The sequence below is a fragment of the Salvelinus fontinalis genome, chromosome 32 (genome assembly GCF_029448725.1).
Source record: "Salvelinus fontinalis isolate EN_2023a chromosome 32, ASM2944872v1, whole genome shotgun sequence".
NCBI classification, from domain to species: domain Eukaryota; kingdom Metazoa; phylum Chordata; class Actinopteri; order Salmoniformes; family Salmonidae; genus Salvelinus; species Salvelinus fontinalis.
In genome coordinates, this window is record NC_074696.1 from 19291331 (window position 1) to 19314566 (window position 23236).

General features: G+C 50.3%; 1 protein-coding gene across 7 annotated transcripts in view; it reads left to right on the forward strand.

Moving 5' to 3' along the window:
* LOC129830838 (cytoplasmic dynein 1 intermediate chain 1-like) overlaps positions 1-23236 on the forward strand; it is a 131749-nt gene that overhangs the window by 101270 nt on the left and 7243 nt on the right. For 6 of the 7 annotated variants that reach the window (XM_055893611.1, XM_055893613.1, XM_055893614.1 and 3 more), the window contains 2 exons: positions 13007-13147; positions 16777-16902. In XM_055893611.1, the coding sequence (XP_055749586.1) occupies positions 13007-13147; positions 16777-16902 (267 nt within the window). The remainder of the gene's footprint in view (positions 1-13006; positions 13148-16776; positions 16903-23236) is intronic. The other variant, XM_055893616.1, reaches the window with a different exon arrangement.

Below are 23236 nucleotides of genomic sequence, written 5' to 3' on the forward strand. Positions count from 1 at the left end.
TAAACTCCAGTTTGGAATCTACAGACAAGGATTCTCTCGGTTTAAACTCCAGTTTGGAATCTACAGACCAGGATTCTCTCTGTTTAAACTCCAGTGTGGAATCTACAAACCAGGATTCTCTCTGTTTGACCTCCAGTTTGGAAACTACAGCCCAGGATTCTCTCTGTTTAACCTCCAGTTTGGAATCTACAGACCAGGATTCTCTCTGTTTAAACTCCAGTTTGGAATCTACAGACCAGGATTCTCTCTGTTTAAACTCCAGTTTGGAATCTACAGACCAGGATTCTCTCTGTTTAACCTCCAGTTTGGAATCTACAGACCAGGATTCTCTCTGTTTAAACTCCAGTTTGGAATCTACAGACCAGGATTCTCTCTGTTTAAACTCCAGTTTGGAATCTACAGACCAGGATTCTCTCTGTTTAACCTCCAGTTTGGAATCTACAGACCAGGATTCTCTCTGTTTAACCTCCAGTTTGGAATCTACAGACCAGGATTCTCTCTGTTTAAACTCCATGTTGGAATCTACAGACCAGGATTCTCTCTGTTTAAACTCCAGTTTGGAATCTACAGACCAGAATTCTCTCTGTTTAAACTCCAGTTTGGAATCTACAGACCAGGATTCTCTCTGTTTAACCTCCAGTTTGGAATCTACAGACCAGGATTCTCTCTGTTCAACCTCCAGTTTGGAATCTACAGACCAGGATTCCCTCTGTTCAACCTCCAGTTTGGAATCTACAGACCAGGATTCTCTCTGTTGGAACTCCAGTTTGCCTTTGAATTTATTTTTACAAACATGAGTTTGGCCAGAGTCTGTGGCTTCAGGCTCATGTGATGGTGTCTATAGAGCAGGTCAGCAGCGCAGAATATCCTCTCCACGCTTGCAAAGCCACTGGGGATGCTAAACACCCTTTGTGCCACTCTTGCCAGGCTGGGCAGGGATGCATAGTTTCGGTTTTATTTTTATCTGCCCACCTTGTTCCTTTCTGTTAGCATGTGCATGTAGTAAGTACACCGTCATGCTTTCAGGATACGTCTCTTTCAGATTTTTTAGTTGTGGACACTACATCACAGCACTCCCTCTCTTGGTTTTGGTCCTCATCTTTGTAAGTCACCTTGATTTTGCACCTGTGTGTTTTATCACTTTCTTTATGAAAAGATTTGCTGAACTCCATGACAAGGGGCTATAGCAGTACACAAGACGAGAAGGCCGACGCTCCAGCCTGCCTTTGGGAATCTCGCTCCGAGCTCCAGTCAAATTGGGCACACTCCGCTCCTCGCTCTGCTCACATACTCTGCTGTAGAACGAGCGTAATAAGGCATTTATATATGCTCAATGTGTAGACTATGATGATTTAATGCAACAAAATGTTGTTTAAATGCTGAGGTTAATGTCCCTGCCAGCCTAGTGTGTCGCACTCGCAACTGCTTCACAAAGTATTTCTTTGTAGGCTATAGCCTTAAAATAATTGAAATAATATAGCTTAAATAATTCATTTTCATTCCTTCTTAGGCTCCCTGTCTGGCTCCTGACCTATTAGAGTGTTTATATGCTGTTTAATATGAAATGATGAGTGTCGTTACATTCACCTTTTTATGTTCATGTTTATGTCATATGTTCACACATATGGTTTTGTTTCAATACTTCATAACCAGATGGTAGGTCCAGGTAGTCACAAAAATAGATGGGTGTTGGTTAAATTGTGCTTTTAATGAATGGAGATAATTCAGAGCGGCATTTTTTTCCTGTGAGCGCAGAGCTGTTTTTAGCCAAGGGGTTGGAAAGGACGTGGAACTAGCACCACTCCATGAGTGATGAGCGGGATTTCCCGACCGCTCAACTCTGCTCACATATCCAACTCCAGTTTGGAATCTACGGTTTGGAATCTACGGTTTGGAATCTACGGTTTGGAAACAACAGCAAATGTCAGAATTGCTGCAGCAAAATCAAGCCTTTTTGCCCGCAAATATCAGGGACTGCTATATGTCTCAGAAAATAGAAGAGAGAGAGAGATTAGTAGTAGGTTGCTGTGGTCAGGTGTGTGTGCATTCCTGTCCCTTCCCTTGGGAGAGGGGAGGGGCTGGGGAAGGAGAGAGGAGAAGAGCAGGGAGAGGGGAGACGAGAAAGGGATGGGAGGAGGGGAGAGAGCACATTCCTCCCAAGCAGTCTGTCTTTATGTTTCAGTCTGACTCCCACTCCCTACCTGTCTCAGCCTAGTCTACCTGACTCCCACTCCCTACCTGTCTCAGCCTAGTCTACCTGACTCCCACTCCCTACCTGTCTCAGCCTACCTGACTCCCACTCCCTACCTGTCTCAGCCTAGTATACCTGACTCCCACTCCCTACCTGTCTCAGCCTAGTCTACCTGACTCCCACTCCCTACCTGTCTCAGCCTAGTCTACCTGACTCCCACTCCCTACCTGTCTCAGCCTAGTCTACCTGACTCCCACTCCCTACCTGTCTCAGCCTACCTGACTCCCACTCCCTACCTGTCTCAGCCTAGTCTACCTGACTCCCACTCCCTACCTGTCTCAGCCTAGTATACCTGACTCCCACTCCCTACCTGTCTCAGCCTAGTCTACCTGACTCCCACTCCCTACCTGTCTCAGCCTAGTCTACCTGACTGCCACTCCCTACCTGTCTCAGTCTAGTCTACCTGACTCCCACTCCCTACCTGTCTCAGCCTACCTGACTCTCACTCCCTACCTGTCTCAGCCTACCTGACTCCCACTCCCTACCTGTCTCAGCCTAGTCTACCTGACTCCCACTCCCTACCTGTCTCAGCCTACCTGACTCCCACTCCCTACCTGTCTCAGCCTACCTAACTCCCACTCCCTACCTGTCTCAGTCTACCTGACTCCCACTCCCTACCTGTCTCAGTCTACCTGACTCCCACTCCCTACCTATCTCAGTCTACCTGACTCCCACTCCCTACCTGTCTCAGCCTAGTCTACCTGACTCCCACTCCCTACCTGTCTCAGCCTAGTCTACCTGACTCCCACTCCCTACCTGTCTCAGCCTACCTGACTCCCACTCCCTACCTGTCTCAGCCTACCTAACTCCCACTCCCTACCTGTCTCAGTCTACCTGACTCCCACTCCCTACCTGTCTCAGTCTACCTGACTCCCACTCCCTACCTATCTCAGTCTACCTGACTCCCACTCCCTACCTGTCTCAGCCTAGTCTACCTGACTCCCACTCCCTACCTGTCTCAGCCTAGTCTACCTGACTCCCACTCCCTACCTGTCTCAGCCTAGTCTACCTGACTCCCACTCCCTACCTGTCTCAGCCTAGTCTACCTGACTCCCACTCCCTACCTGTCTCAGCCTAGTCTACCTGACTCCCACTCCCTACCTGTCTCAGCCTACCTGACTCCCACTCCCTACCTGTCTCAGCCTAGTCTACCTGACTCCCACTCCCTACCTGTCTCAGCCTAGTATACCTGACTCCCACTCCCTACCTGTCTCAGCCTAGTCTACCTGACTCCCACTCCCTACCTGTCTCAGCCTAGTCTACCTGACTCCCACTCCCTACCTGTCTCAGTCTAGTCTACCTGACTCCCACTCCCTACCTGTCTCAGCCTACCTGACTCTCACTCCCTACCTGTCTCAGCCTACCTGACTCCCACTCCCTACCTGTCTCAGCCTAGTCTACCTGACTCCCACTCCCTACCTGTCTCAGCCTACCTGACTCCCACTCCCTACCTGTCTCAGCCTACCTGACTCCCACTCCCTACCTGTCTCAGTCTACCTGACTCCCACTCCCTACCTGTCTCAGCCTACCTGACTCCCACTCCCTACCTGTCTCAGTCTACCTGACTCCCACTCCCTACCTGTCTCAGCCTAGTCTACCTGACTCCCACTCCCTACCTGTCTCAGCCTAGTCTACCTGACTCCCACTCCCTACCTGTCTCAGCCTAGTCTACCTGACTCCCACTCCCTACCTGTCTCAGCCTAGTCTACCTGACTCCCACTCCCTACCTGTCTCAGTCTAGTCTACCTGACTCCCACTCCCTACCTGTCTCAGCCTACCTGACTCTCACTCCCTACCTGTCTCAGCCTACCTGACTCCCACTCCCTACCTGTCTCAGCCTAGTCTACCTGACTCCCACTCCCTACCTGTCTCAGCCTACCTGACTCCCACTCCCTACCTGTCTCAGCCTACCTGACTCCCACTCCCTACCTGTCTCAGTCTACCTGACTCCCACTCCCTACCTGTCTCAGCCTACCTGACTCCCACTCCCTACCTGTCTCAGTCTACCTGACTCCCACTCCCTACCTGTCTCAGCCTAGTCTACCTGACTCCCACTCCCTACCTGTCTCAGCCTAGTCTACCTGACTCCCACTCCCTACCTGTCTCAGCCTACCTGACTCCCACTCCCTACCTGTCTCAGCCTACCTGACTCCCACTCCCTACCTGTCTCAGCCTAGTCTACCTGACTCCCACTCCCTACCTGTCTCAGCCTACCTGACTCCCACTCCCTACCTGTCTCAGCCTACCTGACTCCCACTCCCTACCTGTCTCAGCCTAACTGACTCCCACTCCCTACCTGTCTCAGTCTACCTGACTTCCCCCCTACCTGTCTCAGTCTACCTGACTCCCACTCCCTATCTGTCTCAGCCTACCTGACTCCCACTCCCTACCTGTCTCAGCCTACCTGACTCCCATTCCCTTCCTGTCTCAGTCTACCTGACTCCCACTCCCTACCTGTCTCAGCCTACCTGACTCCCACTCCCTACCTGTCTCAGCCTACCTGACTCCCACTCCCTTCCTGTCTCAGCCTACCTGACTCCCACTCCCTACCTGTCTCAGTTTACCTGACTCCCACTCCCTACCTGTCTCAGGCTACCTGACTCCCACTCCCTACCTGTCTCAGCCTACCTGACTCCCACTCCTTTCCTGTCTCAGCCTACCTGACTCCCACTCCCTACCTGTCTCAGCCTACCTGACTCCCACTCCCTACCTGTCTCAGCCTACCTGACTCCCACTCCCTACCCGTCTCAGCCTACCTGACTCCCACTCCCTACCTGTCACAGCCTACCTGACTCCCACTCCCTACCTGTCTCAGCCTACCTGACTCCCACTCCCTACCTGTCTCAGCCTACCTGACTCCCACTCCCTACCTGTCTCAGCCTACCTGACTCCCACTCTCTACCTGTCTCAGCCTACTTGTCTCAGCCTACCTGACTCCTTCTCCCTACCTGTCTCAGCCTACCTGACTCCCACTCCCTACCTGTCTCAGCCTAGTCTACCTGACTCCCACTCCCTACCTGTCTCAGCCTAGTCTACCTGACTCCCACTCCCTACCTGTCTCAGCCTAGTCTACCTGACTCCCACTCCCTACCTGTCTCAGCCTAGTATACCTGACTCCCACTCCCTACCTGTCTCAGCCAAGTCTACCTGACTCCCACTCCCTACCTGTCTCAGCCTACCTGAATCCCACTCCCTACCTGTCTCAGCCTACCTGACTCCCACTTCCTACCTGTCTCAGCCTACCTGACTCCCACTCCCTACCTGTCTCAGCCTACCTGACTCCCACTCCCTACCTGTCTCAGCCTACCTGACTCCCACTCCCTACCTGTCTCAGCCTACCTGACTCCCACTCCCTACCTGTCTCAGCCTACCTGACTCCCACTCCCTACCTATCTCAGTCTACCTGACTCCCACTCCCTACCTGTCTCAGTCTACCTGCCTCCCACTCCCTACCTGTCTCAGCCTAACTGACTCCCACTCTCTTCCTGTCTCAGTCTACCTGACTCCCACTCCCTACCTGTCTCAGCCTACCCGACACCCACTCCCTACCTGTCTCAGCCTACCTGACTCCCACTCCCTACCTGTCTCAGCCTACCTGACTCCCACTCCCTACCTGTCTCAGCCTACCTGACTCCCACTCCCTACCTGTCTCAGCCTACCTGACTCCCACTCCCTACCTGTCTCAGCCTACCTGACTCCCACTCCCTACCTGTCTCAGCCTACCTGACTCCCACTCCCTACCTGTCTCAGTCTACCTGACTCCCACTCCCTACCTGTCTCAGTCTACCTGACTCCCACTCCCTACCTGTCTCAGCCTACCTGACTCCCCCCCCCTACCTGTCTCAGTCTACCTGACTCCCACTCCCTACCTGTCTCAGCCTACCTGACTCCCACTCCCTACCTGTCTCAGTCTACCTGACTCCCACTCCCTACCGGTCTCAGCCTACCTGACTCCCACTCCCTACCTGTCTCAGCCTACCTGACTCCCACTCCCTACCTGTCTCAGCCTACCTGACTCCCACTCCCTACCTGTCTCAGTCTACCTGACTCCTACTCCCTACCTGTCTCAGCCTACCTGACTCTTTCCTACTCCCTACCTGTCTCAGCCTACCTGACTCCCACTCCCTACCTGTCTCAGCCTACCTGACTCCCACTCCCTACCTGTCTCAGTCTACCTGACTCCCACTCCCTACCTGTCTCAGTCTACCTGACTCCCACTCCCTACCTGTCTGTCTACCTGACTCCCACTCCCTACCTGTCTCAGCCTACCTGACTCCCCCCCTACCTGTCTCAGTCTACCTGACTCCCACTCCCTACCTGTCTCAGCCTACCTGACTCCCACTCCCTACCGGTCTCAGCCTACCTGACTCCCACTCCCTACCGGTCTCAGCCTACCTGACTCCCACTCCCTACCTGTCTCAGCCTACCTGACTCCCACTCCCTACCTGTCTCAGCCTACCTGACTCCCACTCCCTACCTGTCTCAGTCTACCTGACTCCTACTCCCTACCTGTCTCAGCCTAGTCTACCTGACTCCCACTCCCTACCTGTCTCAGCCTAGTCTACCTGACTCCCACTCCCTACCTGTCTCAGCCTACCTGACTCCCACTCCCTACCTGTCTCAGCCTACCTGACTCCCACTCCCTACCTGTCTCAGCCTACCTGACTCCCACTCCCTACCTGTCTCAGCCTACCTGACTCCCACTCCCTACCTGTCTCAGCCTACGTGACTCCCACTCCCTACCTGTCTCAGCCTAACTGACTCCCACTCCCTACCTGTGTCAGTCTACCTGACTTCCCCCCTACCTGTCTCAGTCTACCTGACTCCCACTCCCTACCTGTCTCAGCCTACCTGACTCCCACTCCCTTCCTGTCTCAGCCTACCTGACTCCCACTCCCTACCTGTCTCAGTTTACCTGACTCCCACTCCCTACCTGTCTCAGGCTACCTGACTCCCACTCCCTACCTGTCTCAGCCTACCTGACTCCCACTCCTTTCCTGTCTCAGCCTACCTGACTCCCACTCCCTACCTGTCTCAGCCTACCTGACTCCCACTCCCTACCTGTCTCAGCCTACCTGACTCCCACTCCCTACCCGTCTCAGCCTACCTGACTCCCACTCCCTACCTGTCACAGCCTACCTGACTCCCACTCCCTACCTGTCTCAGCCTACCTGACTCCCACTCCCTACCTGTCTCAGCCTACCTGACTCCCACTCCCTACCTGTCTCAGCCTACCTGACTCCCACTCTCTACCTGTCTCAGCCTACTTGTCTCAGCCTACCTGACTCCTTCTCCCTACCTGTCTCAGCCTACCTGACTCCCACTCCCTACCTGTCTCAGCCTAGTCTACCTGACTCCCACTCCCTACCTGTCTCAGCCTAGTCTACCTGACTCCCACTCCCTACCTGTCTCAGCCTAGTCTACCTGACTCCCACTCCCTACCTGTCTCAGCCTAGTATACCTGACTCCCACTCCCTACCTGTCTCAGCCAAGTCTACCTGACTCCCACTCCCTACCTGTCTCAGCCTACCTGAATCCCACTCCCTACCTGTCTCAGCCTACCTGACTCCCACTTCCTACCTGTCTCAGCCTACCTGACTCCCACTCCCTACCTGTCTCAGCCTACCTGACTCCCCCCCTACCTGTCTCAGTCTACCTGACTCCCACTCCCTACCTGTCTCAGCCTACCTGACTCCCACTCCCTACCTGTCTCAGTCTACCTGACTCCCACTCCCTACCGGTCTCAGCCTACCTGACTCCCACTCCCTACCTGTCTCAGCCTACCTGACTCCCACTCCCTACCTGTCTCAGCCTACCTGACTCCCACTCCCTACCTGTCTCAGTCTACCTGACTCCTACTCCCTACCTGTCTCAGCCTACCTGACTCTTTCCTACTCCCTACCTGTCTCAGCCTACCTGACTCCCACTCCCTACCTGTCTCAGCCTACCTGACTCTTTCCTACTCCCTACCTGTCTCAGTCTACCTGACTCCCACTCCCTACCTGTCTCAGTCTACCTGACTCCCACTCCCTACCTGTCTGTCTACCTGACTCCCACTCCCTACCTGTCTTAGCCTACCTGACTCCCCCCCTACCTGTCTCAGTCTACCTGACTCCCACTCCCTACCTGTCTCAGCCTACCTGACTCCCACTCCCTACCGGTCTCAGCCTACCTGACTCCCACTCCCTACCGGTCTCAGCCTACCTGACTCCCACTCCCTACCGGTCTCAGCCTACCTGACTCCCACTCCCTACCTGTCTCAGCCTACCTGACTCCCACTCCCTACCTGTCTCAGCCTACCTGACTCCCACTCCCTACCTGTCTCAGTCTACCTGACTCCTACTCCCTACCTGTCTCAGCCTAGTCTACCTGACTCCCACTCCCTACCTGTCTCAGCCTAGTCTACCTGACTCCCACTCCCTACCTGTCTCAGCCTACCTGACTCCCACTCCCTACCTGTCTCAGCCTACCTGACTCCCACTCCCTACCTGTCTCAGCCTAGTCTACCTGACTCCCACTCCCTACCTGTCTCAGCCTACCTGACTCCCACTCCCTACCTGTCTCAGCCTACCTGACTCCCACTCCCTACCTGTCTCAGCCTAACTGACTCCCACTCCCTACCTGTCTCAGTCTACCTGACTTCCCCCCTACCTGTCTCAGTCTACCTGACTCCCACTCCCTATCTGTCTCAGCCTACCTGACTCCCACTCCCTACCTGTCTCAGCCTACCTGACTCCCATTCCCTTCCTGTCTCAGTCTACCTGACTCCCACTCCCTACCTGTCTCAGCCTACCTGACTCCCACTCCCTTCCTGTCTCAGCCTACCTGACTCCCACTCCCTACCTGTCTCAGTTTACCTGACTCCCACTCCCTACCTGTCTCAGTTTACCTGACTCCCACTCCCTACCTGTCTCAGGCTACCTGACTCCCACTCCCTACCTGTCTCAGCCTACCTGACTCCCACTCCTTTCCTGTCTCAGCCTACCTGACTCCCACTCCCTACCTGTCTCAGCCTACCTGACTCCCACTCCCTACCTGTCTCAGCCTACCTGACTCCCACTCCCTACCCGTCTCAGCCTACCTGACTCCCACTCCCTACCTGTCACAGCCTACCTGACTCCCACTCCCTACCTGTCTCAGCCTACCTGACTCCCACTCCCTACCTGTCTCAGCCTACCTGACTCCCACTCCCTACCTGTCTCAGCCTACCTGACTCCCACTCTCTACCTGTCTCAGCCTACTTGTCTCAGCCTACCTGACTCCTTCTCCCTACCTGTCTCAGCCTACCTGACTCCCACTCCCTACCTGTCTCAGCCTAGTCTACCTGACTCCCACTCCCTACCTGTCTCAGCCTAGTCTACCTGACTCCCACTCCCTACCTGTCTCAGCCTAGTATACCTGACTCCCACTCCCTACCTGTCTCAGCCAAGTCTACCTGACTCCCACTCCCTACCTGTCTCAGCCTACCTGAATCCCACTCCCTACCTGTCTCAGCCTACCTGACTCCCACTTCCTACCTGTCTCAGCCTACCTGACTCCCACTCCCTACCTGTCTCAGCCTACCTGACTCCCACTCCCTACCTGTCTCAGCCTACCTGACTCCCACTCCCTACCTGTCTCAGCCTACCTGACTCCCACTCCCTACCTGTCTCAGCCTACCTGACTCCCACTCCCTACCTATCTCAGTCTACCTGACTCCCACTCCCTACCTGTCTCAGTCTACCTGCCTCCCACTCCCTACCTGTCTCAGCCTAACTGACTCCCACTCTCTTCCTGTCTCAGTCTACCTGACTCCCACTCCCTACCTGTCTCAGCCTACCCGACACCCACTCCCTACCTGTCTCAGCCTACCTGACTCCCACTCCCTACCTGTCTCAGCCTACCTGACTCCCACTCCCTACCTGTCTCAGCCTACCTGACTCCCACTCCCTACCTGTCTCAGCCTACCTGACTCCCACTCCCTACCTGTCTCAGCCTACCTGACTCCCACTCCCTACCTGTCTCAGTCTACCTGACTCCCACTCCCTACCTGTCTCAGTCTACCTGACTCCCACTCCCTACCTGTCTCAGTCTACCTGACTCCCACTCCCTACCTGTCTCAGCCTACCTGACTCCCTCCCTACCTGTCTCAGTCTACCTGACTCCCACTCCCTACCTGTCTCAGCCTACCTGACTCCCACTCCCTACCTGTCTCAGTCTACCTGACTCCCACTCCCTACCGGTCTCAGCCTACCTGACTCCCACTCCCTACCTGTCTCAGCCTACCTGACTCCCACTCCCTACCTGTCTCAGCCTACCTGACTCCCACTCCCTACCTGTCTCAGTCTACCTGACTCCTACTCCCTACCTGTCTCAGCCTACCTGACTCTTTCCTACTCCCTACCTGTCTCAGCCTACCTGACTCCCACTCCCTACCTGTCTCAGCCTACCTGACTCCCACTCCCTACCTGTCTCAGTCTACCTGACTCCCACTCCCTACCTGTCTCAGTCTACCTGACTCCCACTCCCTACCTGTCTGTCTACCTGACTCCCACTCCCTACCTGTCTCAGCCTACCTGACTCCCCCCCTACCTGTCTCAGTCTACCTGACTCCCACTCCCTACCTGTCTCAGCCTACCTGACTCCCACTCCCTACCGGTCTCAGCCTACCTGACTCCCACTCCCTACCGGTCTCAGCCTACCGAACTCCCACTCCCTACCGGTCTCAGCCTACCTGACTCCCACTCCCTACCTGTCTCAGCCTACCTGACTCCCACTCCCTACCTGTCTCAGCCTACCTGACTCCCACTCCCTACCTGTCTCAGTCTACCTGACTCCTACTCCCTACCTGTCTCAGCCTACCTGACTCCCACTCCCTACCTGTCTGTCTACCTGACTCCCACTCCCTACCTGTCTCAGTCTACCTGACTCCCACTCCCTACCTGTCTCAGCCTACCTGACTCCCACTCCCTACCTGTCTCAGTCTACCTGACTCCTACTCCCTACCTGTCTCAGCCTACCTGACTCCCACTCCCTACCTGTCTCAGCCTACCTGACTCCCACTCCCTACCTGTCTCAGCCTACCTGACTCCCACTCCCTACCTGTCTCAGCCTACCTGACTCCCACTCCCTACCTGTCTCAGCCTACCTGACTCCCACTCCCTACCTTTCTCAGCCTACCTGACTCCCACTCCCTACCTGTCTCAGCCTACCTGACTCTTTCCTACTCCCTACGTGTCCAGAATGCATTTAGCAACCGTCTGGAATTCTCTCTGACAGGCGTGGGAGGAGGAGGGGATGGATGGGAAGGGGATTCTCCATCTCTCTCTCGCTCTTTCTCTCCCTTTCTGTCTCTCGCTGTCTGTCTCTTCTCTCTCTCTGTTCCCTCCCTTTTATGCACCCTTACCTCTGTCTATGTCTTTCCTCCTGTCTCTCTCTGTCTTCCCACTCTTTCTCTCCCTCTGTTTGTTCTTTCATTCTTCCCCTCAGACAGCTGTTCCACTAAGGTTACAGTACAGCTTTGGAGAGGGAGACTTTCATGTCTTCTGTTTTTTATGACACTCTGTGAATGTGCAAAGCTTTTTAATTATGCCTTTCCCAGACAGACCCCAAGGCTGCAGTGGGGCCAGACTGTCTACTGCCTCCCTTTTTCTCCCTCTATCTCTATCCCTCTTTCTCTCTCTCTACCTCCTTCTCTCTGTCCCCCCATCTCTATGCCTCCCTCTCTCTCTCTCTCTCTCTTTCGCTCTCTCGCTGCCTCACTCTCTGCCTCCCTCTCTCACTCTCTGCCTCCATCTCTCACTTGCTGCCTCCCTCTCTCACTCTCTGCCTCCCTCTCTCACTCTCTGCCTCCCTCTTGTTCTCTCTCATTCTGCAGTCTCCCTTTTCAGTCTGTATCTCTCTCTTTCTCTTCGCAGTCCCTCCCTTTTCTGTGTCTTGCCCTCTCTCTCTTTCTCTCTGTGCCTCCCTCTCTCTCTCTCTCTTTCTCGCTCTACCTCCTTTTCAATCAAATCAATCAAATGTATTCATAAAGCCCTTCTTACATCAGCAGATGTCATAAAGTGCTTATACAGAAACCCAGTCTAAAACCCCCAAAAAGCAAGCAATGCAGATGTAGAAGCACGGTGGCTAGGAAAAACTCCCTAGAAAGGCAGGAACCTAGGAAGAAACCTAGAGAGGAACCAGACTCTGAGGGGTGGACAGTCCTCTTCTGGCTGTGCCAGGTGGAGATTATAACAGTACATGGCCAAGGTGTTCAAACGTTCATAGTTCACCAGCAGGGTCAAATAATAATAAGAATAAGAATAATCACAGTGGTTGTAATGTGTGCAACAGGTCAGCACCTCATGAGTAAATGTTAGTTGGTTTTTCATAGCCAAGCATTCAGAGTTAGAGACAGCAGGTGCGATAGAGAGAGAGAGTCGAAAACAGAAGGTCTGGGACAAGGTAGCACATCCTGTGAACAGGTCAGGGTTCCCTAGTCGCAGGCAGAACAGTTGAAACTGGAGCAGCAGCACAACCAGGTGGACTGGGGACAGCAAGGAGTCATCAGGCCAGGTAGTCCTGAGGCATGGTGTGAGAGGCAGAGAGAGAGAATTAGAGAGAGCATACTTAAATTCACACAGGACACTGGATAAGACAGGAGAAATACTCCAGATATAACAGACTAACCCTAGTCCCCCGACACAACTGCAGCATAAATACTGGAGGCTAAGACATGAGGGGTTGGTAGACACTATTCTGACTCACTAACCCATCTCTCTCTGTGTGTTTCAGCACAATAAACCCCTCTACTCCTTTGAGGACAACGCTGACTACGTCTATGATGTCATGTGGTCCCCTGTGCACCCAGCTCTGTTTGCCGCCGTGGACGGGATGGGCCGTCTGGATCTGTGGAACCTCAACAATGACACAGAGGTGACTGTGGGTGTGTGTGTGTCGGTTTGTGTTAGACAGAGACAGAGAGAGAGAAACATGTCTCATGCTCTGTTACTGTATTGTTCTGGCATGTGTGCATGTCCTCGTGTGTGTGTGTGTGTGGGGGGGGGGGGGGGGGGGGGGGGGGGGGGGGGGGGGGGGGGGGGGGCTTGTTTGTATGTGTGTATTCGTCTGTGTTTCTGTGTGTGTATTTGTCCCCAGAGCCTCTCATGTTGGTGTGGAGCCAAACCACACAGCCACCAGCAGTCCCAGCAGCCCTCTCTCAGTGTGGGCGTTCCCTTCCCCACAAGTTCCCCCTAAATCAGACCGGTGACATCTCCTCACTCCGCTCCCATCAAACGCCCCATCAACGCTCCCACAACCAACCCATAACACTCCCATCTCCAAACCCCTCAAACCTTGGCTTCCACAACCGATCCCTCCCACCAAACGCCCCTAACCATCCCCTAACGCTCCCTTCTCCAAACCCCTCCATCTAGGTTCCCTCAACCAATCCCTCAAACCAAATTCCCCATCAACGCTCACATAACCATCCCCTAATGCTCCCTTCTCCTCCCCTCCCCACTCAACCATGTCACACCAGTACCCAAACACTCCCACAACCATCATCTAACACTCCTACAACTATCCCATAATGCTCTCCTCCACTCCAACCATGTCCAAACCCTGTCCCAGCAGCCCACAGACCACTCTTTTTCAGTCCCATGCAGAAGATAGAAATACTTATTTTAGATCTAAACATTAGTTTGATAGTCGACCCTGGATTTGTCACTTGACCCTGGATTTGTCACTTGACCCTGGATTTGTCACTTGCCCCTGGATGTCTTCTCTCATGGTTACATCCCAAATTGCACCCTATTCCCTAAACACTGAGGATACAAAACATTATGAACTCCTGCTCTTTCCATGAAAAAGACTGACCAGGTGAATCCAGGTGAAAGCTATGGTCCTTTATTGATGTCACTTGTTAAATCCACTTCAATCAGTGTAGATTAAGGGGGGAGACGGGTTCAATATTCTTTTTAAGCCTAGAAACAATTGAGAAATGGATTGTGTATGTGTGCCATTCAATGGGCAAGCAATAGATTTAAGTGCCTTTGTACTGTATGGTAGTAGGTGCTAGGCGCACCAGTTTGTGTCAAGAACTGCAACACTGCTGGGTTTTTCTCGCACAACAGTTTCCCGTGTGTATCAAGAATGGTCCACCACCCAAATAGCAGACAGCCAACTTGACACAACTGTGGGAAGCATTGGAGTCAGCGTTGGCCAGCATCCCTGTGGAACGCTTTCGACACCTTGAAGAGTCCCTGGCCTGACTAATTGAGGCTGTTCTGGGGGCAAAAAGTGGTGCAACTCAATATTAGGAAGGTGTACCTAATGTTTAGTACACTATAATGCACTACTTTTAATGCCCATAGTGAGAAGAGAGCCATTTTGGGCACAGCCATAGTAATTCATCACAACTAAAAATATGTTATTTATGGCATGTGTTGTCAGGGTAAAGGTATGCTAGGTTACAGAGAAAGCTACTCCACCCCTAACCTCTTGGTGCCAAAATGCTGCTTTTCTAGATAGCCCAGTCCTTGGTCTTTGCCCCGCCTTGTTGGGCAAGTCTTCAATCACTATGTAGCATTGTTGAATACACCCAGAGTCTGACATCTAGGCTATCACACCCATAGGTAGAAAGGGAACGTCAGAAAACCTGATCAGAAAACCAATGTTGCATTTCAAAATTGGTTAAAATTAGGTTAGGTTTAGGTGGTTACGGTTATGGTTAAGGTAGGGTTAAGTTTTAGTTTTTGGCTAGTCGGTATGTCAATGGGATGCTGGTCAGAAATGGATTCACAGCCTTAGTCTCTCCCAGGTAGGAGGGCTCCCTCCAGTCCTGTCACGACAAACTAAACCATCTTAAGGTGGAATAACCAAAACACCGCGCTTCTCCCCCAGAGGCATTGGCCCTCTGTCTACGTTGAGTTACCGAGGGGCGAGGAGGGGCGCGGGGGGCACGGAGGTCTCCCTTTCATGGCTCAGGTCAAAGTATAGATGAAAGGGGCAACCGCTCCCTCTTTTTGGCGTTTCCACGGATACCGTGTCCACAGACCCTCCTCTCTAATTATAAATCTGGTCTCTCGCATCCTATCTCCACCATTCCTCTCTCCCATTTTTACCTCGGACCCAGCTCTTTGATAGGAGCTGTGACATTTTGGCCTTGCACTTTTGGAACTATACCATTGGTTCCATTTGCTTCAATCAAGCACAGCCAGCTAAAGATTTCCAAAACTATTTGAACTCAGGTCTAATGAACAGAGACCCTTTAACCCATCCTCTAACAGGGACAGGTGACTGGGGAGGAGACACACAGCTGTAGATGTTCCTTCCTTCAGTCCTTCAGCAACAGCAGGCTCTTCAGTGTAGTCTGGAGGAACACTTCGTTAACTCTCTCTCTCTCTCTCTCTCACACACACACACACACACACACACACACACACACACACACACACACACACACACACACACACACACACACACACACACACACACACACACACACACACACACAGAGACTCACGCTCCCTATTTCTCTCTCTCTCTCACACACACAAACACACACACGCACACGCACACACACAGACACAGACACACATACAATCTGAGATAGGAGTTCACATTGTTGCTAATGGCAACAGCCCTCCATTGTTATGGACATATTAAAAACACGCAGCCATCATAACGACATTAGCCTAGCGGTGGAGGGCGGCCTGGTTCTCATTTCCCCTTCACAAACACACAGCCAATTTAAGCAGCGAGTCTGGTGGAAGCTTCCAGTCAATCTAAGAGCAGCCAGTCTGTGGTTAGCCCTGCTCTAGCGCGGGGAAGCTGTCGTATTAGCCGACGTGATGCCGAGGCTTCTGTCTCCAACGACGACATGTGTCATAAACTAATCCTGTCTGTCATATGCAATAGTGCTTTAGCAGGCCTTGATAGCAGACAAAATCATATATAGACTGGTCCCAGATCTGATTCTGTTTTAGCCAACCCCTTTGGCCAGAGTGCAATAACTAATGCACAAACTGATCTGGGATTGGGCTATTACTCTGGGGCTGCGCCTCAAATGGAAGCCTATGCCCTACACATGGAACCCCAAATGGAACCCTATGGCCCATGGCAAAACTAGTGCCCTATGTAAGGAATAGGGTGCCATTTGGTATCATCTGTGTTGATTAGTCCTGAGCAGCCTAAGGCCCACAGGCTGTGGTGGGTATTGTTTTAATGGGCTTTATGAAGATTTATGTGGCTCATTAAAAGTTTCATATTGTTATTTCACATGGAGCTGAAGCAGACGTATGTTTACTGGATGAAGACCCAGTCTGGCTGTGAGAATGTACTAAACATGTACAGATCTGCTGGTGGCAATGTCATTATACTGTTACAGCTATGAGTGAAACCTGAAATAGTAGTACTGAGTTTTTCCTTGCCACTGTCGCCTTCACTTGCTCTCTGGCAGTTCAGGCTGTACCTTCAGGAATAAGTATGTTTGTATAACTGTAATGTACTATGTGGATCAAATTGGATGGATGGATTGACTGGTGTAACCGTGTGAGCCCCAGGTTCCCACAGCCAGTGTGACCATCGAGGGAGCCTCCGCCCTAAACAGGGTGCGCTGGGGGTCGGGGGGCAAGGAGGTTGCCGTGGGTGACTCAGAGGGCCGTTTGTGGATCTACGACGCAGGAGAGGTATGAAATGAACACTATGACTGAGTCTCAAATGGCCCACTACATCTGACCAGAGCCCTATAGGGTGCATTGTGTAGGGATCAAGGTGCCATCAGGGTGCCAACACAAAGTAGGCCCACGTTACTTCATGGAACTCAAGTGAACTTCACCTGCCCTGCCTTTCTTGATCAGCATTGTCTACATCAGAGTGAATTAGCAGAACACATGTTTTCTTGTGAATGTTAACACCGGTACTACATAAGAAACTTGTAAGAGTATCGTTAGATAAACACTGTTTACATTTGAGTAAGCAAAACTTTAGTTTTCTAGGGAATGTTACAGTAATACTGTATAAAAAACTCACGAGAATATGACTATGGGTTAGGTGGTATGTAATATTAAGCATTGAGGAAAAAGGTGTTGTCATATAAGTTAGTTTGTTATGTACTATTAACCCCAGAGAAAAACATCAACAATGTAGTTTTATCTCTATGGTATTAACATTCTCAAGAATCCAGTTGTTTGGTGATTTTCTCTGTTACATGTCACAATGGACAGAGCTACGCCACTGATTTACATGAAAAAGTATGTACCCTTACAAAAAAACATATGAACAAATCACATGAATGTATTGATTTTTTTACATTTTCACATCAGACACGTGGTTTTCGGACACCTGTGAAGTTGCATGTACATTTTTCTGTTTTTTTCCCCTCCTGATTTTTATTTTTTTTCACTTATTTTTTTTCTTCCCACAAGTTTCTTTTTTCCGTTTCTTTTTCACCACTTCCAGCTTCATCTGGTCTCCCATCCAGGGACCGATCAGGACCGACCCAGTGGGATGCAGGGTGCTACAATATGTTGCTGGAATGAGTGTGCCAAAACATGCACCTGGAAAAAAGGCAGCCACAGTATAGGCCAGGGTAACAACCAAAGAGAGGGAAAATTGCAGGAACGAGGGAGGCGTTTTATTTAATCACGCTGTCATAAAAAATATATCACTTTTATGCATCCATTTACAATTCATTTGTTCTCGCATTTTGAAATGCAATTTTTATGGGTTCATATTTTGCTTTCAATATCATTATTTTTGTTTGCAATACTAAGAATTTTGTTCTTGACTTCAGAAGTTTTGCTTGATATTAATGGCACTTTTTGCACCATATGGTGAGGCAGGTAGCCTAGTGGTTAGAGTGTTGGGCCAGTAACCGAAAGGTTTCTGGATCGAATCCCTGAGCTGAAAAGGTAAAAATCTGTCGTTCTGCCCCTGAACAAGGCAGTTAACCTACTGGTTGTCTGTCATTGTAAGTAAGAATTTATTCTTAACTGACTTGCCTGGTTAAATATATAATTACTCTATTAAAGGTGTTTAAAGCAATACATTAATTGCACTATAACGGTGACAAACGGGGCCTACGTAAAGCTGTCGCAACAGCAGTCTCAACATCTTATCACTGCTACACCTGACTATCTGCTGAGCCTTGTCGGGCAGCGAAACAGTTCATTCAGCCTCATTTACTACCTTTTAAAAAACATAGCTGATATGGCTGACTTGCTTAAACAAATGTGGTTTCTACTGACAATTGAGATGTACAAAATATGGCATAAGGGGACGACAAGCAGATAAGAGGCAATCCGTAATTTTGATTAAGACATTAATGAGCGAGCTAGGACGGACGTAGTCAATATAACTGTTTGTTCAGAAATGTACAGCGACAGAATTCAGAACATGGGCCGTTCATACAGTGTTTTCCCTGTACACCAAGTCAGAAACGTAGGATAAGTAAAGGGGGCATAAAAGCAGACAATGAAAGCTCTTACAATATTCAATGATTACATTTCTACAAAATGTAGATTTTGCAGTACCGAGTTAAGTTGTTTTGAGCGCGGCACGAATCATGCTTCATTGACAGCATGGCCAATGTTGAATGTTTATAATTTTAAACTAGGAAAAGAGACCCTTAATCTTAGACTTGGTACCACACAGCCGCTCCACTGAATATCAGGCTAGTGATTTATTTGCAACGCTTGCAGTTAGCCACAGATTCCTTCCAAACAACTCATTGTTGAATTTGCAATTTCCAACTTGTGTAATGTTTATGTCCAATGGCCAATCAGCATCGATACGTTTTATCTATAATTTCTCTTCATTATTTCTCTTCATATGACAAGGATTAAAAAGGATTCGCCAGTAGATTGTCGACTTGATTCATGGTGATGACTGCTAGATAAGATTTTGAAAGTATGATGTAGATATAATGTGATTCTCCTCTATCCCTCCTATATTCTTCTTTCTTTTAAAACGGACTCCACATGACTTTTACCTTCAGCACAAAGTGGCCAACCTCCCTGACTCCCATGTTTGCAGGGCTCTTTTTGGGCTCTAGTTTGTGCCTTGTGTGTGTGTGCTGTCTTGGGTGCCTTCTGTAGTGTGGTAATTGGAGAGGCTGGGTTTAACGTGTGGTCAGTCCATGGCTGTCCCAAATGGCATCCTATCCTCTATATCAGGGGTGTCAAACTCATTCCATGGAGGGCCTAGTGTCTGCATGTTTTTGTTTTTTCCTTTCAATAAAGCCCTAGACAACCAGGTGTGGGGAGTTCCTAACTAATTAGTGATGTTAATTCATCAATCAAGTACAAGGGAGGAGCGAAAACCCGCAGACACTCGGCCCTCCGTGGAATGAGTTTGACACCTGTGCTCTATATAGTCACTACTTTTGACCAGGGCTCTGGTCAAAAGTAGTACACTATTTAGGGAATAGAGTGCAATTTGGGATGCACACCTTCTCTCTCTCCCCTATCTTTCCCTCCTGCTCTCTCTCTCTCCCTCTCTTGATCCCTCGTTCTCTCCCTCTCTCTCTCCCTCCCTCTTTATCTCTCTATCTCCCTCTCCCTATCTCTCTCTCCCTCCCTCTCGATTTATCTCTCTCCCTCTCTCTCTCCCTCCCTCTGTCTCTCTCCCTCTCTTTCTCCCTCTCTGTTGGTTGATGGTAATGGTGGCTCATAAATAAAGCCTCCAGTGAAGTTTGAATGGTTTTTATTTCCTGGAAGGAGTGAAGCTAGCAGCGTAAAGAAGGAGATAAAACTAGAATGGATTGGGATGAAGGTCTAACAACAATGCAACACGATGGAATGTGGAGAGGCAATAGTCCTGCTGATCAGTACAGTCATACTATGCATCCCAAATGGAACCCTTTTCCCTATATAGTGCACTACTTTTGATCATGGCCCATAGGGATTAGGGACAAAATCACATTTGGGACAAAATCATAGTAGGCTGTTTATGGCCCAATGCCATTATTTTCAAAATCAATTATATCATTATATTATAATATTACACCAGGTTGTTATTATCAAATATAATTTGTTCTCAATTACCTGGCTAAACAAAGGTTAAATAAATATTCTGACATAAACTCCATTACCAAAAGTATGTGGACACTTGCTCATCGAACGTCTCATTCCAAAATCATGGGCATTAATATGGAGTTGGTCCACCGTTTGCTGCTATAACAGCCTCCACTCTTCTGGGAAGGCTTTCCACTAGATGTTGGAACATTGCTGCTATAACAGCCTCCACTCTTCTGGGAAGGCTGTCCGCTAGATGTTGGAACATTGCTGCTATAACAGCCTCCACTCTTCTGGGAAGGCTGTCCGCTAGATGTTGGAACATTGCTACTATAACAGCCTCCACTCTTCTGGGAAGGCTTTCCGCTAGATGTTGGAACATTGATGCTATAACAGCCTCCACGCTTCTGGGAAGGCTGTCTGCTAGATGTTGGAACATTGCTGCTATAACAGCCTCCACTCTTCTGGGAAGGCTTTCCACTAGATGTTGGAACATTGCTGCTATAACAGCCTCCACACTTCTGGGAAGGCTGTCCGCTAGATGTTGGAACATTGATGCTACAACAGCCTCCACGCTTCTGGGAAGGCTGTCTGCTAGATGTTGGAACATTGCTGCTATAACAGCCTCCACTCTTCTGGGAAGGCTTTCCACAAGATGTTGGAACATTGATGCTATAACAGCCTCCACTCTTCTGGGAAGGCTGTCCGCTAGATGTTGGAACATTGCTGCTATAACAGCCTCCACTCTTCTGGGAAGGCTGTCCGCTAGATGTTGGAACATTGCTGCTATAACAGCCTCCACTCTTCTGGGAAGGCTGTCCGCTAGATGTTGGAACATTGCTGCTATAACAGCCTCCACTCTTCTGGGAAGGCTGTCCGCTAGATGTTGGAACATTGCTGCTATAACAGCCTACTCTTCTGGGAAGGCTTTCCACTAGATGTTGGAACATTGCTGCTATAACAGCCTCCACTCTTCTGGGAAGGCTGTCCGCTAGATGTTGGAACATTGCTGCTATAACAGCCTCTACTCTTCTGGGAAGGCTTTCCACTAGATGTTGGAACATTGCTACAGGGATTTTCTTCCATTCAGCCACAAGAGCATTAGTGAGATCAGGCACTGATTTTGGGTGATTAGGCCTGGCTCGCAAGTCAGTGTTCCAATTCATCACAAATGTATTCGATGGGGTTGAGGTCAGGGCTCTGTGCAGGCCAGTCAAGTTCTTCCACACCGATCTCGACAAACCATTTCTGTATGGACCTTGCTTTATGCACGGGGGCATTGTCATGCTGAAAAAGAAAAGGGCCTTTCCCAAACTGTTTCCACAAAGTTGGAAGCACAGAATCGTCTAGAATGTCATTGTATGCAGTAGTGTTAAGATATCCCTTCACTGGCCTCCCGAGTAGCGCAGTGGTCTAAGGCACTGCATCGCGGTGCAATCAATTATATCATTATATTATAATATTACACCAGGTTGTTATTATCAAATATAATTTGTTCTCAATTACCTGGCTAAACAAAGGTTAAATAAATATTCTGACATAAACTCCATTACCAAAAGTATGTGGACACTTGCTCATCGAACGTCTCATTCCAAAATCATGGGCATTAATATGGAGTTGGTCCACCGTTTGCTGCTATAACAGCCTCCACTCTTCTGGGAAGGCTTTCCACTAGATGTTGGAACATTGCTACTATAACAGCCTCCACTCTTCTGGGAAGGCTGTCCGCTAGATGTTGGAACATTGCTACTATAACAGCCTCCACTCTTCTGGGAAGGCTTTCCGCTAGATGTTGGAACATTGATGCTATAACAGCCTCCACGCTTCTGGGAAGGCTGTCTGCTAGATGTTGGAACATTGCTGCTATAACAGCCTCCACTCTTCTGGGAAGGCTTTCCACTAGATGTTGGAACATTGCTGCTATAACAGCCTCCACACTTCTGGGAAGGCTGTCCGCTAGATGTTGGAACATTGATGCTACAACAGCCTCCACGCTTCTGGGAAGGCTGTCTGCTAGATGTTGGAACATTGCTGCTATAACAGCCTCCACTCTTCTGGGAAGGCTTTCCACAAGATGTTGGAACATTGATGCTATAACAGCCTCCACTCTTCTGGGAAGGCTGTCCGCTAGATGTTGGAACATTGCTGCTATAACAGCCTCCACTCTTCTGGGAAGGCTGTCCGCTAGATGTTGGAACATTGCTGCTATAACAGCCTCCACTCTTCTGGGAAGGCTGTCCGCTAGATGTTGGAACATTGCTGCTATAACAGCCTCCACTCTTCTGGGAAGGCTGTCCGCTAGATGTTGGAACATTGCTGCTATAACAGCCTACTCTTCTGGGAAGGCTTTCCACTAGATGTTGGAACATTGATGCTATAACAGCCTCCACTCTTCTGGGAAGGCTGTCCGCTAGATGTTGGAAAATTGATGCTATAACAGCCTCCACTCTTCTGGGAAGGCTGTCCGCTAGATGTTGGAACATTGCTGCTATAACAGCCTACTCTTCTGGGAAGGCTTTCCACTAGATGTTGGAACATTGATGCTATAACAGCCTCCACTCTTCTGGGAAGGCTGTCCGCTAGATGTTGGAACATTGATGCTATAACAGCCTCCACTCTTCTGGGAAGGCTGTCCGCTAGATGTTGGAACATTGCTGCTATAACAGCCTACTCTTCTGGGAAGGCTTTCCACTAGATGTTGGAACATTGATGCTATAACAGCCTCCACTCTTCTGGGAAGGCTGTCCGCTAGATGTTGGAACATTGATGCTATAACAGCCTCCACTCTTCTGGGAAGGCTTTCCACTAGATGTTGGAACATTGATGCTATAACAGCCTCCACTCTTCTGGGAAGGCTGTCCGCTAGATGTTGGAACATTGCTGCTATAACAGCCTCCACTCTTCTGGGAAGGCTGTCCGCTAGATGTTGGAACATTGCTGCTATAACAGCCTACTCTTCTGGGAAGGCTTTCCACTAGATGTTGGAACATTGCTGCTATAACAGCCT